Source organism: Tiliqua scincoides, chromosome 5 (assembly GCF_035046505.1).
Source record: "Tiliqua scincoides isolate rTilSci1 chromosome 5, rTilSci1.hap2, whole genome shotgun sequence".
NCBI lineage: Eukaryota > Metazoa > Chordata > Lepidosauria > Squamata > Scincidae > Tiliqua > Tiliqua scincoides.
In genome coordinates this window covers 1,794,512-1,810,850 of record NC_089825.1, presented here as the reverse complement: position 1 = coordinate 1,810,850, position 16,339 = coordinate 1,794,512, and the positions used below count along the sequence as shown (strand labels likewise).

Genomic DNA, 16,339 nt, shown 5'->3' with positions numbered 1-16,339 from the left:
CGTAACAGGACATGAGCATCACAGACGTGGCGACCTCTTTGCTCAGGACAGAGGAAACTTTCTCGGCCTGTCTTGCACGAATCAACAGTGTTGTCCTTCAGCCCCTGCTGCAGTCTGGTGAGAGCCAAGATGCCAATAGTGGCATGACCTTTCTGGTCGAAACTTGTGTCCATTTTTGGAATAAGCAGAACCAAACCAAGTGGGTCCCGTTTGGTTTGGTTTCTTTTTTGCTCTGAAACAAATGGGCTGCAGAGTAATTGGGTACAAACGAGTGACCCATTCTTAGAACCTTCTTGCGTGCCTGTTTTGACTACACAGCCTTGTATTGAATTGGCCAAGTGGTCCACCTGGGCTAGCATAGTGTCCACTGACTAGCAGTGGTGCCATTCAGACAGGGTCTTCCCACGGTTGCATGCAAAGCAGCTGTTCTACCACTGAGCTGTGCCCCCAAAGTATGCACCAAAATGTGTCCAAAAGACATAACAGAAACAGTTGGTGTAGTCTCCACTGCATCCTAGGAGGTCCTCTTCCCCTCTAACACTGTCCAAACATTGATGTTCTCTATTGAGGAACTGTCCTGGAAAACTCATAGCACCCAAAACATTGATGGCTGGTTCATGTCTCTCAATATCCTCCCCTTCTGGTCCTGACTTGTAGACTTTTCTCTTTCTGTCTCTCAGGCTCCCTTGAGAATCTGAAGCTCTTCCTACTTTTGAATGATCACTTCCATGTCCTCTGGAACTTAACAGAAGAAAATTACAGAACTCTGCAGAAAACCTTGAGCACGTTGGAATCTGCCAGCATCCAAGATATTTACTTAGTCTGGAAAGCAGATTTGTTCCTTGATACTTACATCCAGTGAGTACAACAGCAAAGCTGAGAGGGAGTTTGCTTGTGTACGTGTGTCACTGACTGCACGTTCTGTTCCACTTATTTAACGTCCCTCCATCCCAAAGACAAAGAGCTTAAACAAACATGAAGTTTCATGGAAAGAGAGGGGTACCCAGAAACAATGGTCTCTTTTCCAAGAAGCCCCCTTTCTTTTACTTAGGGAATGGACCCTAATGGGTCTTCCTCTGGTCTCTGCAACCCCAGGCCAACTCCTCAGAACTACAGGTTTTGAGGAATGCATGTGGCAGAGTTCATGGACAAAAAATCTACAAATAACTTGAGACAATTTCCAATGACAGAGTTCACTTTGGAAACAAGAATAGGCAATTTGGAGTTCCAGTAGCAGGGCAGCTGCGGGGGGGGGGGGGGGGATGGATAAGCACAATTCTGGCAACTGGAGCCTTATCAGGGGCAAAGGGTTGTAGACGTCAGAATGCTGGTTTCAACAGAGCATGGTCTTGCCCCTTCTGCCTGCCTTCCTGAGAAGATCATGTAGAAGGGCATACAGGTTTCTTGGATACTGCTTGAATCCAATAGAGCTCAAGCATTTGGCCTAACACTTCTCTCACTTTTTTTAAACAATAGATACTTTTCCACTTTTGCCAGCTGCACTGTCGTCCAAGGTTTTGATCATGCTGCCAGGAAGAAGAGGTGAGTGGCGGTTCTGGGTGACCAATCTTTTTGCCATGCAGAGAATTGTAGAGCTGGGAGGTGCAGAAGGAAGGTCAGACTTCCATTTTGCCATATCATCTCTCAGAGTGAGGCACTGATGCCCCAAAATACACCAACTGCAGAGGAACTTCTCTGTACAGCGGCAGTATATCTTTTTGAATACTGGCACCACTTGGATTCTATTTTCTTCGTGATCTGCTTGTCAGCTGCAAAAGGCATCTGGTTGGCCACGGTGGAGGATGGGAGGATGCACTCTAATGGGCTGGTCCAGTAAGGCAATTGTTATGGTTGCATGGCTCCAGCAAGTGAGCCAAGCCACATTCCATAGGGTCATGTAACATGTCTCTTTCCTCCTGTCTCTGTTCCTCCATGCAACAGCACTCCCTTGTAGTTCTCCAAGGGGACATCTTACTACCAAGCCCCTCAAACTTTTTCTCTAGTCCTCCTTACCACCTTGACTGTAACCCCTTCCTTGGCAGGTGGGCTTGATTGGTATTCTGAGTTCTAAAAGTATCAGCTTAACCATGAATGCCCATTAATTGAATAGTAACCTAGTCCTGAACTTTGGCTCACCTTTTGTTCCCACGAAGAGGTGATTTTTCAGGCCGCCTTATGGCAAAGGTGTCTCCAAGCAGATCTAGTGAATAAGGGGCTTTGCACTGTCCATCAGTGCAGGCTAAGCAAGCTCACCCCAAAGGGTGTTGGGGCAGGAGAAGGCCTTCTGAATCAAAGTGTGAGATCGGTTTCATGTAGATCTCTGCCCCAGGGCCTTTTTGGCAGGACGCAGGGTGGATACATTTTTTCCAAGGGTGGGATGCAGAGAGAGATAGCAGCCAACTGCTTCTTGGTCTGTTGACCAATTTTTTTTTAAGCTTGTGTAGCAAGGTGCGGCTCTTGGAAGTAGTGCTGCAGAAGAACTCTGGCAGAGCAGAGAGTGGGGCTTGGTCTCTGTGCTGTAAAAAGTGCTGCAATTTCTTTAACTCCCAGTGCTGGGCTACCCATGAGGCCAACTGAGGCAGACACTTCAGGTCGCAGATTGGCAGGGAGCGTCCAACTGCTCACCACCTCCCTATCCCTGGGTTGGAAAAGGAAGAGGGGGCAGAATGGAACAGGACATGTGGAGGAGATGGCGCATGTGCCAGAGGGCAGCATTTGGCATACTGTCTTAGGTCCCCCAGGGTCTTGGGTTGACCCTGCTTCTAGGAGTCTTAAATTGGAAGGTATTGGAACCTGTGAATGGGAGCAGACCCTGCATCTTCATCTAGGGATTGCATCCATCTCTAGTCCCAACCTCCTGGCTATAAGAACATCAGAAGAGCCCAGCCAAAGGCCCATCTCATTCAGCTTCCTGTATCTCACAGCGGCCCACCAAGTGCTTCAGGGAGCACAAAACAAGACACAATCTGCGTCCTGGTGCCCTCCCCTGCATCTGGCCTTCTGAGGTGGCTGATGACTATATATGTGTCTTTTGGATTCTGAATCTTTGCAGTGAGATCTGGAAGCAGCACAAGCAATCTCTGCAGCAGTTCCTCACAGATTTCTCTCCCAACACATCCATAGTGGTGGCTCTCCATACAATTCTGAACAAACCCTTCCGAGACCACCTCCAACAGTACAGCCTCATCTTCTCCAAGCTCAAGGAAACTTCCAGTCAGGTAAGCCCACAAACTTTGCTGTACCAGTTCTCTGCACATCACAGTTGTGGGGTTCAATGCTCTATAAAAACCTGCACTCTTCTAAATCATGAGTGTTTACCTCCCCCCCCTCCCCAATCCTGCACGCGTCCATGGCTTCTCTCCTTTGCTGCAGCTTCAGAATAATCTTTTGTCCGGTAATACCATCCTTGATGTTGTCCTCAGTTGTCCCATGGGAGATCTTGGCTGGCTGGGAATTGTGTAAATTGTGTATTGAATGAGAGCATGACGTGATGTTAGGTAGCTAATCAAATTTAGCCATGTGCTGACATCACTGAGGGCAAAGAAAAAAAGTTCAGATGGCAGGAAGACAATGTTTCCTGTGAATAAGAGCTCTTTTGGCCCCTTTCAAAGCTATTGCCAAAAACTATAGAATGAATTTTATTTTAGTGCTGTTGCAAATGTCCATGAAAAGCTCTGTCACCCTCTCTTGGTCCAGCCTTGCTTATTAAAAACATGTACCTGCCCATCAGATATCATAAGAAGGCCTCCCAACACTCAATCCTTTGAATTCTGAAAATGTTTAATTTTGTATGTGGCAGATGGACTGGGGATTTCTTGCAATTCTAGTACCTTTGCAATACTAACAGTGCCTAGAAATCCATGGCTAGAATTCTTTGGGGAAGCAATAACTGTTCAACTGGGGCATAAAACAAAGGCCAGTTTTGTAGTGTATACCTAGCCATAGTTACCAAGAGGGGGGAGATAACCAGAGCGGTGTTTTGTGTTTTTGTTCCTCCTGCCAGTACCCGGAGAAAGAAGTTGTGACTGAGGCTGCCGAGCAGTTTGGAAAGCTGCAGTCCTTCATCAGCCAAGCTTTGGATGAAGCTTGTCTCACCAGAAGCCTGTGGAAGTCCCTGGGACACAAGTTTGTGGTGCGTGCGTGTGAGTGAGGAAGAATTTGAGATTACTTGCCTAGGAGTAACTTGTCTATGGTCCAGTTCCCCCCTTCCTACCCCCGCCAAACTAACAGGCTCAAAATGAAGAAGGTGAATTGCAACAGTGACAGGCTCATTGCGTCACTGTGGAAGCTGGTCATGGATGCTGTCACTATCGCCCCCCAACCCAAAACCGGCTTAGCACCCTAGCACTGAACTGAAAGTCTTGCGGCTTCTGTTCACTGATGTGACAGTTTTGGCACTGTGACTTTTTTTTTACTTGGGTCAATCCTTGTGGGTCAATCTTTTTTTATCTGGGTCAATTCTCAGTCTCTCATTTATTTCCTATGATAAATGATTGAAAGTAAAGCTTCAGAAACTTCATCAGAACAAGTGCTTCTCCTGTTGATATTTACAATGGCAGGAACATAAGAACAGCCCCACTGGATCAGGCCATAGGCCCATCTAGTCCAGCTTCCTGTATCTCACAGTGCCCACCAAATGCCCCAGGGAGCACACCTGATAACAAGAGACCTCATCCTGGTGCCCTCCCTTGCATCTGGCATTCTGACTTAACCCATTTCTAAAATCAGGAGGTTGCGCATTCACATCATGGCTTGTACCCCATAATGGATTTTTCCTTCAGAAACTTGTCCAATCCCCTTTTAAAGGCGCCCAGGCCAGACGCCATCACCACATCCTGTGGCAAGGAGTTCCACAGACCAACCACACGCTGAGTAAAGAAATATTTTCTTTTGTCTGTCCTAACTCTCCCAACACTCAATTTTAGTGGATGTCCCCTGGTTCTTGTATTATGTGAGAGTGTAAAGAGCATCTCTCTAGCCACTCTGTCCATCCCCTGCATAATTTTGTACGTCTCAATCATGTATCCCCTCAAGCACCTCTTTTCTAGACTGAAGAGGCCCAAACGCCATAGCCTTTCCTCATAAGGAAGGTGCCCCCGCCCAGTAACCATCTTAGTTGCTCTCTTTTGCACCTTTTCTATTTCCACTATGTCTTTTTTGAGATGCAGTGACCAGAACTGGACACAATACTCCAGGTGTGGCCTTACCATCGATTTGTACAGCAGCATTATAATATTAGCCGTTTTGTTCTCAATACCTTTTCTAATGATCCCAAGCATAGAACTGGCCTTCTTTATTGCTGCCGCACATTGAGTCGTCACTTTCATCGACCTCTCCACCACCACCTCAAGATCTCTCTCTTGATCTGTCACAGACAGCTCAGAACCCATCAGCCTATATGTGAAGTTTTGATTTTTTGCCCCAATGTGCATGACCTTACACTTACTGACATTGAAGCGCATCTGCCATTTTGCTGCCCATTCTGCCAGTCTGGAGAGATCCTTCTGGAGCTCCTCACAATCACTTCTGGTCTTCACCACTCGGAAAAGTTTGGTGTCGTCTGCAAACTTAGCCACTTCACTGCTCAACCCTGTCTCCAGGTCATTTATGAAGAGGTTGAAAAGCACCGGTCCTAGGACAGATCCTTGGGGCACACCACTTTTCACCTCTCTCCATTGTGAAAATTGCCCATTGACACCCACTCTCTGCTTCCTGGCTTCCAACCAGGTCTCAATCCACAAGAGGACCTGTCCTCTAATTCCCTGACTGTGGAGTTTTTTCAGTAGCCTTTGGTGAGGGACTGTGTCAAATGCCTTCTGAAAGTCCAGATATATAATGTCCACGGGTTCTCCCGCATCCACATGCCTGTTGACCTTTTCAAAGAATTCTATAAGGTTTGTGAGGCAAGACTTACCCTTACAGAAGCCATGCTGACTCTCCCTCAGCAAGGCCTGTTCGTCTATGTGTTTTGAGATCCTATCTTTGATGAGGCATTCCACCACCTTACCCGGTATGGATGTTAGGCTGACCGGCCTATAGTTTCCTGACCTCATACTGGTGCCCTCCCTTGCATCTGACATAACCTATTTCTAATCAGGAGGTTGCACATACACATCATGGCTTGTAACCCATAGTGAATTTTCCTCCAGAAACTTGTCCAATCCCCTTTTAAAGGCATCCAGGCAAGATGCCATCACCACACCCTGTGGCAGGGAGTTCCACAGACCGACCACACACTGACCACACACTTGCAAACCAAGTGGCTAGCTTGGCTAGCTTGAACTAACATGGAGTCACTTGAATCTCCTTTGGAGCACACTTACTCTGACAAGCAGCTACACTATAGTTTTAAAACTTTGCAATAGTTTTTCCATCTCATAAAATTCAGGGATCATAAATATCCCATCTGGTTTGCTTTAGGAAGTTAGTGATTTTTGTCTGACAATACTGTGTGATTTAAGGCTTTCAACCCTTATTCTTTAAACCCTTATTGACTTCATTTTTTTTTTAGTTTTTAGTAGACGTTACTCACTTAACCATGAGGTCCAGAAATTTGCTGTCTTATCATTAAACATTCAGCACAAGCCACTGAATTGTGCCATTAAAGCTGGTCCCAGGCAGTGATGGAGTAAAAGTTCTGGCCCTGTTTTGCAGGATGCTCTGTGTGTGCCTAATCGGAGGCTTCTAGAAGACAGCCGAAATCTTACCGCCTTTCCCAGCACGGGCCGATCTGACCGCATTCTGCTTTTTGATGATATTCTAGTGCTGATCCAGGTGAGCAGATAGGAACCCTGATGGTTGGCACCCTAACTGAACCAGTACCATTCATCTGCTCTTGAGTGATTTGCAGCTGGAGCTTGCAAGGCCTTTGCAAGACCTGTTGCAGCCTCACTTGGGGGTGGGGGGAACGGAACCACGAGTGGAGCATCAGCTTCATCTTGTAGCAAGGGCAGAAAGAGCTTGTGAATGACACCAGCTATGACCAATACTATGAATCCTCACTTCTGTGCCTTTTCACTTTCATACGACTTTTTAGGGAAGCGGTTTCCAGAGTTTTGATCTGAAGCTCGTGTGGGTAGACACAACCTCCAAGGACGTAGGAAAGTAAGTGAAATGTTGATGGCCTGCTTCAAGATGCTTGGTTAACTCTGGCTGAGATGAGATTTGAACTAGGCACTTCCTGGGACAACTGTTCTAGTGATGGGGTGAATTTGAATTTGAACATTGATTTCCGCCAGTTTGGTTTTTCCTTTATATACCTCCCCATTGTTTGATCTGGGGACAGGCCTCTGACTTTAGGTCTATCAACCTGGGGTTTTTGCCAGCCCCCATCTCTAGCTAGTCCTCCGTGCCAATTCTCTTCTCTTCCACCCCACCCCACCCCACCACATGAGTGTGGTGTTATGCCAAGTTGGTATTTTCAGAAAGAAGATGCATGTTACTATGACAGGTATAACTTTCTTATCTTTTGCAATTTATAAATCGGACTTCTGTAGTGCAGTCAGTCCTCAATATCTGGGGGGGATCTGTCCCCAGACTGCCCTCCCACACAGATACCAAAACCAGCAGATAAGCAAATCTGCAAGTTGGTCCATTCAGCCAAAGATGTTCTCTGGTTGCGTCCGGAGGTGTTCTGAGGCCTCCAGAAGTACTGGAAAGGCACTTCCCGTTTTTGTAAACTCTGCGGACCTCAAAATGCCTCCAGGATGTGACTGGAGAACATCTCTGGTCACATCCAGGAGCCCAAGTCTGACCACATCTGGGAGCTCAAGTCTGGCCCTCCCACTGCGGGTTTGGAGTCGACAGTGCGTTTTTCACAGGTCCAAAATCTGTAGAAAGAGGGGATGGATCTGTATACAACTTCCCAGGCAATCCTAGACATTTGTACACAAAAGGAAGTTCCATTGTGTTCAATGGTGCTTACTCCCAGAAAAGTGTCTAGGATTGTAGCCTGAGAAATGATTAAATAGTCAAAAACTGAAATAACCCAATTTCACTCAACAATAGCTTTTAAAACATTTTATTATGTATATGGCATCATCACTGTAACTATGTCTGAGGAAGGAAGAACCTAGACCTTTTGGTTGTCTGAGAATGCAGGAGCTAACGGAGGTCTTCACCATTTTCAAAAAACTGATCAATGAAGGTGCAAGGCAGGCCTCAAATTGGGGGTGGGTGGGTAGTGGCATCTCAACATAGGGAAGCTGTTGCCGGCAACAGATAAATTTATGGACCTGGCCCTGGGTGCCCTATCATGTCCATAGGAAGAGCTGTCTGCCTCCAATAGGGAAGAGATATGGGGTAATGCTACTGTTTATATTGTGTGGGCACTTCTATTTGTAAGCTGCTCTAATTACTTGGAGATGGGGTGGGGGATAAATTTTGAATAAATAGCTTAAAACTGAATTCTTTCCACTAAACTATTTATCAACAGGCATGCCCTCCGCATTGTCACGCCGGAAGAGGAATTTTTCATCTTGGCCAAAGACCCAAAAGCCCAGGTAAGTGGCTACCTGTGGAGGCCAAGGAGACTCCTGGCTAGTCAAATTGGGCATGTACAGAATCTGCCTGAGAGAGGTCTTGTGTCTTGATTTGACTTTCCTTCAATCCTTAGCTGATTTGCTCATCTAGGGGGAGCTTGGAAACTCACTTCAAATTTGACATTTTTGAAATGTTGGTGTTGGCCCTAATGCAAATCTTCATCTTTGAGAGTTGGCTGCTGTCTCAGAACAGGGAGTGCTGAAGGAATGGGGTGTCCAGAACTGAGAAGACTCTTCTTTGTTAGCCCCTGCTCTCGCACAACACATGTTTGTTTCAAGGGGGCTTGTGTAGGACAATGTTCTTAGGTGAGGGGTCCTGCTGAATTCCTAGGGACCTCCAAAATAGAATCCAGCCCCCGCCAAGGCAGGCCATCCATAACTACAACATCCTGATAGGTGGCTCTCTAGCTTAAAGATCCCCCTCACCCCAGCAATGGAGACCCACCGCCTTCCAAGGCAGATTCTTCATTGCTGGCCCATCCCTGGTGCAACCAATGCAGTTCATATTGAGTGGCAGGGGAAGTGGCAGACTTGGTGCCCCTTTGCCCCTTGTCTGCTACTGTCTTCTTCCAATCCAAAGATCATCCACTTCTCTACCCATTCACTTTATGCCTTCCATATGTGATCCCTTTAAATAAAGCAAAGTTTTAATCATCACCTGCACTTCCTGTTTTGTTGAAAAGGGTTCAGTGGGACTGCAGCATTGCCTACAAGGCAGGGCTTCTTAACTGGGGTATCAACACTCCTTGGGGGTATGGGAATCAAACGACGGGGTTATGGAACTCTATCTCTGAACAATTAAAAAAAAGTTAGATTGGATTAGCAGTCACCATTATCAATATGGCTTGAGGCAGTCTGTTTTTAGCTGCCCATCTGTAAAGTAGAACCAAACTATTGACATCTTTTGACATACCCAACATGACTGGTGATGATGATATCGACAGTCTGGTGAAGGGGGAATAGAGATATACTGGGCAATCCTTTTGGGGTCCCTAATTGTTAAAAGGTTAAGAACATTGCACTGGTGTGCAAAAGCTGGGACTTTGAAAAATGTTGGCATGGGGGGAGGAATTTGGCTCCAGCTGATTGCTCTGCCCTCCTCCCATCAGGCCGTGTGGCAGTGGAAGCTGAATCAAGCAGTGCGCCAGGTCTTGAATGGAAAGAGGGACTTTCCCCTGTGGGGTAAAGCTGGCGAAGGAAGGGACCCTCCTGCCTGCCGCTGTTTCAAGTTCACCTTCCGGGCCGAGGGGAGGTTCAAGAATGCAGTCTACGATGGAGAGTGGTGTCTGAGTAAACCCCATGGCAAGTAAGTGCCTAGCCAGGTCGGATGTCTGTTTTTTTTCCTTCAACCCTTATCTCTTGATCAAGGGTGACCCACCTGCTTTTGCAGTTCGTTCTCCAGAAGAAAGATGTGCTTCGGTAGACCTGGTCTGGTCTGTACCTACTGCAGCACAAGGTGGTAGGAAGCAAAAGGTAGCAGGGCGGACTGTACCATGTCCTACCTACAAGTGGGGTACAACTTTTGAATATGGCACCTTCTGCAGAAAGAGAGCTGCTGTGTAATGTTCAGGTTCCAGTACTTGCAGCATTCCTCTATTTTGGAATGGCCTATAACATTTCTCTTTGCTTTGCAGAGGGACACTGACATGGCTGGATGGCCGGAACTATGTTGGGGACTTCAAGGAAGGCTTAGAACATGGGTGAGGCTGGGATCTCGGTCGATTGCTTCCAGTGTAACTCTGTTGCCTCCTTCCCATGTGTGCTGGAAAATACTCAGCTACAATATGTTCTGGAGGCTTAACATGTCTAATGCATAACTAGGGTTGGATGTAACGTTGCACAAGATAATGTTGAGAGTGCAAGCCATAAGCCAAAAATCTCAGATCTTGGGTCTGTCACCCTCAACCTTTTGGCAAGCTGTGCTTCCTCTGCATCCCTCCCTACTCCAATCTATAACATCGCAAGAGCATGGTTGTCACAAGGGTTGTCACATATGGCAGGCCGTGGAGGAATGCGTCCATGAAATGTCTATTCCAGGACAAGTGGTCTCCCCAGTCAGCATGGGATGCTTCAGTTTTAATATGAGATTTCCGTAGAGATGAAAAATAGGGATGCTTGACCTAATGGCACATTGCCACCCTGGTATCAGGGTCATGTATAAGAACATACGAACATAAGAAGAGCCCCACTGGATCAGGCCATAGGCCCATCTAGTCCAGCTTCCTGTATCTCACAGCGGCCCACCAAATGCCCCAGGGAGCACACCAGATAACAAGAGACCTGCAAGGCTTCCTGGGAATTGTAGTTAAGAACATAAGAACAGCCCCACTGGATCAGGCCATAGGCCCATCTAGTCCAGCTTCCTGTATCTCACAGCGGCCCACCAAATGCCCCAGGAAACCTCATAATCTGATAATGTTGCCAGGTGCCCCTTCGCATAGTTTTTGCCAACATTTCTTGTCCTTGACTGCAGGTTTGGGATCTGCCTCATCCCCCGAGTATCTGAGGACCGCTATGATTGTTACAAGTGCCACTGGCGGGAAGGCAAAATGAGTGGATATGGGATCTGCGAGTAAGTAGCCCTACAGAGTAGCTCCTTTCCGAAGGTCAGCCGTGGCCTGCAAGGGAGTTGACTAGTTGTTGGAAGCTGGGACAGAAGAACAGTTGGCAGCCCACAAAGTGCTCAAATAGGGAACTTAGGGATACACTCCCTTGTATCTGGGATTCTGAGGTGGCCTACTTCTAGAACCCAGAGGTTGCTCTTGCCCATCATGACTTGTAACCTGTGATGGACTTTTCCTCCAGAAATCTTCCCAATCCCCTTTTCAAGGCATCTGGGCTAGATGCCATCACCACACCCTGTGGCAAGGAGTTCCACAGATTAATTGCACACTGGGTAAAAAATACTTCCTTTTGTCCTAACTCCCCCACCTGTCCGTTCTAGTGGATGTCCCCTGGTGTTGCGTAAGAGGGAAAAGAACATCCTTCTATCCACCCATGCATAATAACTGAGAGGAGAGAGCAGGGATGCTCTGATCTGCCTCTGGTGGATGCAAATCAACATTTCCTCTGTTCAACAAATTGTCTTAATCTCTTTATCATTTCAATTTGGGTTGAGATGAAAGTTCTCTGTAGAGTTTGGGGATATCTTTTGATTCTCCTTGTTTTGCTGCTGCCACCTGTGTCATGATGGTGAAAATGATACAGGGCCCAATCCTATCCAGCTTTTCAGCACCGGTGATAAGTGATACAATACAACCCCAAGATAAGTGAACACGTGTTCCCTTTTGTTGAGGAGGCTTCTTTGACTGCTCTCCCACCTCAGGATGTAGTGCACACCCCATTGGCAAGGCTGCACTGGTGCTGGAAAATTGGATAGTATTGGGCTGTCAGTTTTCAGATTTCTCACCTCTTGGCCCTCAAAAAGGCCCACAAGGGGCTTACAAGTATCAATTAAGAATACAGTAATCCCCCAAATAGAATCTGGTTTAATACCTGTGTAATCAGTTAAAGCTCTAAGTATAGCAGGAGTTCAAGTGATGTCTGTACATGTGTGTACTCAAACATGGTTAAGAGCAACCCTGATGGAGGGAAAATTGCAGTAAACTGATTTCTAAAGGATTACATGTTTGTGCCTCTCTCCCAGGTATGGCAATGACATGGTCTACAAAGGCTATTTCAAGGAAAACATGCGCCAAGGGTTTGGCATCCTAGAAAACCCTTCCTCTGCGGATCACCCCTTTAAATACACGGGGCACTGGGACAATGACAAGAAAAGTGGCTATGGCATTTGGGACGACAAGGAGAAGTAAGTTCAACAGATCAAAGGGGTTCCTCCTACATGAGATGGCTCTGAGACTATGTCGATAGGGCTGAAAAAATGAAAAAACTGCATTGTTTATGTGTAGAGCCAATGGGAGTCGGGCTGGGAGCTCCTGCAGTGGTCTGAGGGAAACCAGGGTGGTGCCACTTGCTGCAGGAGGCAGGAGCAAGGGCAGAAGTTAGAAATGGCCACAAGTATTAAAGCAGGTATTTGTAGACTGACCAATCGAGGCCAGACTTGGCACAAACTCCTTGGGTGGTGTTGTGACTGCTTCTGGTCTTCTTGTCCAAGGCCAGTTGATGGCAACAGAGGAGTGATTTCCTGTTCTCTTACTGTTTTCAGGGGGGAGAGGTACATTGGGATGTGGCATGAGGGCCAGCGACATGGACCAGGGATTGTGGTGATGCAGTCTGGGGTGTGCTATCAAAGGACTTTCCACCTGGACAAAATGGTAGTAAGTATTCCTAGGAGGCCTTTTGGGTTCCAGTGCTGGTCTGGACATGTTCGGAACTTTTCAGGAACTCTTTGGTTGAGCTGTTGCCGAGGCCTTTCTCTGTCCAAGGCACTTCTTCATTTCTCTTTTGGTCATCCTTGCAACATCTCAGGAAAGTAGGCTAGTGTCATCTCCATGCTGCCGGTGGGGCAGTGAGAAAAATCAAGTTGCCTGAACTTACTTAGGCTGCAATCCTATACACACTTACCTGGGAGTAAGTACCACTGAACTCAATTCTTACTTCTGAGTACACATGTACAGGATTGTGCTACCAGCCAATCTTTGCTTCGAGCCAGCAGAACCCCGGCTCTCTTACCTTCAAGCTCCTGACCTTCATGGTTATGAAGATATATTTGCCAGCGGGTGCAAATTCCTGCTAAACAGTGGGCTCCACTGTCCTCCAGAACCCCTTGCTTCTGTGACCTTGGGCTTTCTGACAGCAGCTTGGGGAGGAATGATTTTGGATCATGGGGAGGAGAAGAGCTAGATCCAGATCATGTACTTCCCCCCTCCCCCGTTGCAGGCAGTTTTGAAAGGGGAGAAACCAATATTGGGAGTCCCAATTATGAACCTCCTCCATTGCGGTGGACCATGAACCTCAGTGGGAAACCCTGGCCTCTGAGCGGCCCGCTTGGAGGCAGGCTGTGCAGCATGGCCTTTCCCAGTTTGAAGAGACACTTGGCCAACAGTCTGAGGCAAAGAGGCAAAGAAGGAAGGCCCATAGCCAGGGAGACAGACCAGGGACAGACTGCACTTGCTCCCTATGTGGAAGGGATTGTCACTCCTGAATCGGCCTGTTCAGCCACACTAGACACTGTGCCAGAACCACCTTTCAGAGCGCGATACCAGAGTCTCCCGAGACTGAAGGTTGCCTACAAAAAAAATGAACCCAGACCATGACGCACCATTAGCTTTCTTGAGCTTTAGCAAACTTTATTTTCTGTGGTCTGTAGGGTTCTGGAACTCTCATCCTGGAAGATGACTGTGTCTATGAGGGACACTTCTCTGGAGACTTGACTTTTGTTGGCAAGGTGAGTTTGACCTGTGTGTGTTGCGGAAGGCATGTTTTGAATTTGGGGGTCTGTGGGGGGAGCTTGATCGCCAAAGTTGAAACTGAAAGGCCTGTATTTCCCAGGAGAGAGATTCTTAAGATCCCCCCCCAAAAGCCTTTTGGATATTGACTTCTCTCTGGGGGATTTTCTTAGGGAAAGCTGACGTTCCCCAATGGCTTTGTTCTGGAGGGCACCTTCACCAACAAATCTAGCCAAGTGACACAGACCCGTAGAATCCTGGATGCATCCGGAGAACTGCAGGATGACGCAGTAACCAAAGTGTAAGTGGAAGCGAATGGTTGGTGGTGTGGCTACATGTGACTCAGTAGATCCATGGCTGGGATCTCCCATGGGGAGGGGGTTGCTAATTATCCCAGTAGTGCTCCTTAACAATGGTGTTCTGGAAAAGGTTTGTAACTCTCTGTCCTTTGCCTAATCCCCAGTGAAAATTGCCCCCTTTCAATAGGCTGCTGTTGATCAACTATGTTATGCGTATGATGGGTACAGATGCTTTTTGACCCTTAGTTATCCATTCACTGCATTTGCTGTCCAAAGGAGCAGGACCTTGTGTGAATTGAATCTGACCCAACACATTGAAAAGGTCACCTGCTTCCCATCTGCATCTTCTGCTGGCCCTTGTAGCCTGCTGGGAACAGACTCCAGATGATTTCATTGCTTCTGGAGTGCCATCTGCACTGACTCTTAGCCCTCAGAGTGCCATTTGAACTAGCTGAATGTGTAAATGGGAAACTGTCAGACTGGATAGCGGGATGTTCATGTGTGCGGTGCCTGGATTGCATTGTCATGTGAAAGTCACTACCTTGATCCCATGGCCCTTGAGTGACGGAAGGTGCATGTACAAACCAGCCCTGGAGGCCTAACCTAAGGAGCCAAATTCTCTCCTTGTTCAGCCAGCTGGGCCATGAAGAATTCCCAGTGGAAAGGAGATGGGAAGGGCTCTACAGCCAGTTCCTGGAGTTCATCCACTCAGGGGGTCAAGCAGAAATGGAGGAGTCCTTCATGGGGTTCCACGTGCAGACTAGCAAAGAACTGCGGAAGTCTCAAGAGTATCTCTTCTGCCACAGGTGAGGAGGGGCCCAACAGTGAAGCATGATGTGGATCTGTCAGCCAAACCGCAAGCCAACACAGGCAAATGTGTTCTTGTTACCACTCTGTTTGTGATATTGGAAATGTACAGTGTGGGACATCATTGTCCTTTGTGCCTAGAGGTAGGAGGAGGCTAGAAAACGGTGTGGCCTGAGGTCGTGAAAGGGGCAGACCAGAATCGACAATGCTGGAGTAAGCTGGTCTTAAAATACTTCATCTTCCTGTTTCTGGGCCTCTGATATCTGGAGCAGAACTTGAAGAATGTCCCTAGCTCAGCAGCAGAGCACATGGTTTGCATTTGAAAATGAAAGCGCACGTCAGACTGACTGCGTTTAGGCATCCCAATTTTGGTTGGTTGGTTGGCAACCTTCAGTCTCGAAAGACTATGGTATAAGCCTACAGCACCCGGTATTCCCAGGCGGTCTCCCATCCAAGTACTAACCAGGCCTGACCCTGCTTAGCTTCCAAGATCAGACGAGATTGGGTATGTGCAGGGTAACCTCACTCTTATTACCTTTCATTTTTTTTTAAAGGAAAGCAACATGAATGGTAACAGGAGCTTCCCTCTGCAGCTGCTTCCTTGTGGCAGCCATGTGTGTGACATTTAATAAAGTCACACGTCATGCAGTGCCATGAGAGCAGGTACCCAGAGAAGCTCCTGCTAGAGCTGCTTTTGCAAGTGAGACGAGACTTCCTAAAGTGGGAGGCTGCCTCATAACTGAGTCAGACCATTGCTCAGCCTAGGGCAGGATTGTCAGTCCTGCTTGGCAGTGACTCTTTTCTCTGTCCAATCTGGAGATACAGCAAGGGATTGAAGCTGGGACCTCCAGCATGCTGAGTTGATGCCTTTCCACTCCATTTTATTTAACGAATACCTGAAAAATGAAAACTTCAGTGAGAACAAACAAAAGGTTTCTTTATCTTCCTTGCACATGCCTGGTTTGCATGTGTAAAAGTCCAATGCTCAGTCTCTGGCCTCTCCAGAGAACAGGGATCTTGGATGGGAGGACCAGGAAAGACCTTCCACTGGGGATCCTGGAGAGCAGCAAGACAATTTCACATGATTAAGCCATTTGACACATCTGTCTTCAGGTGGACTTGTAAAGATTGCCCTCAGCTAGCTGGAGGAAGCGGGTTCAGAAATGGTCGAGTTCCATGCCTTCAAGTGCCAGGGAAAGATGTTGGTGCAGAAAATCCCTTTAGGACTGTGCACATCTGCTGCCACCCGAAGCTCTGTATCGGCTGCTCCTTGAGCTTCAGCCAATGTTTCATTTATGGTCAAATTCATCTGTTGCCCACCTCTGGCAAGGAGTTGTCCTGGCTT

The 16,339-nt window shown here is 47.4% G+C and overlaps 1 protein-coding gene and 1 pseudogene across 5 annotated transcripts in view; one reads left to right on the top strand and one right to left on the bottom strand.

Annotated features, from left to right (window-relative positions):
- ALS2CL (ALS2 C-terminal like) overlaps nucleotides 1–16,339 on the top strand; it is a 41,845-nt gene that overhangs the window by 13,888 nt on the left and 11,618 nt on the right. For all 5 annotated transcript variants that reach the window (XM_066628495.1, XM_066628494.1, XM_066628493.1 and 2 more), the window contains exons 2-17: nucleotides 9–117; nucleotides 681–858; nucleotides 1,477–1,542; nucleotides 3,053–3,218; nucleotides 4,004–4,132; nucleotides 6,655–6,774; nucleotides 7,037–7,104; nucleotides 8,435–8,501; nucleotides 9,650–9,846; nucleotides 10,175–10,240; nucleotides 11,014–11,112; nucleotides 12,187–12,348; nucleotides 12,706–12,817; nucleotides 13,810–13,887; nucleotides 14,062–14,189; nucleotides 14,820–14,993. In XM_066628495.1, the coding sequence (XP_066484592.1) occupies nucleotides 12–117; nucleotides 681–858; nucleotides 1,477–1,542; nucleotides 3,053–3,218; nucleotides 4,004–4,132; nucleotides 6,655–6,774; nucleotides 7,037–7,104; nucleotides 8,435–8,501; nucleotides 9,650–9,846; nucleotides 10,175–10,240; nucleotides 11,014–11,112; nucleotides 12,187–12,348; nucleotides 12,706–12,817; nucleotides 13,810–13,887; nucleotides 14,062–14,189; nucleotides 14,820–14,993 (1,916 nt within the window). In that variant the 5' untranslated portion in view covers nucleotides 9–11. The remainder of the gene's footprint in view (nucleotides 1–8; nucleotides 118–680; nucleotides 859–1,476; nucleotides 1,543–3,052; nucleotides 3,219–4,003; nucleotides 4,133–6,654; nucleotides 6,775–7,036; nucleotides 7,105–8,434; nucleotides 8,502–9,649; nucleotides 9,847–10,174; nucleotides 10,241–11,013; nucleotides 11,113–12,186; nucleotides 12,349–12,705; nucleotides 12,818–13,809; nucleotides 13,888–14,061; nucleotides 14,190–14,819; nucleotides 14,994–16,339) is intronic.
- On the bottom strand, nucleotides 15,409–15,527 carry LOC136654635 (5S ribosomal RNA; annotated as a pseudogene).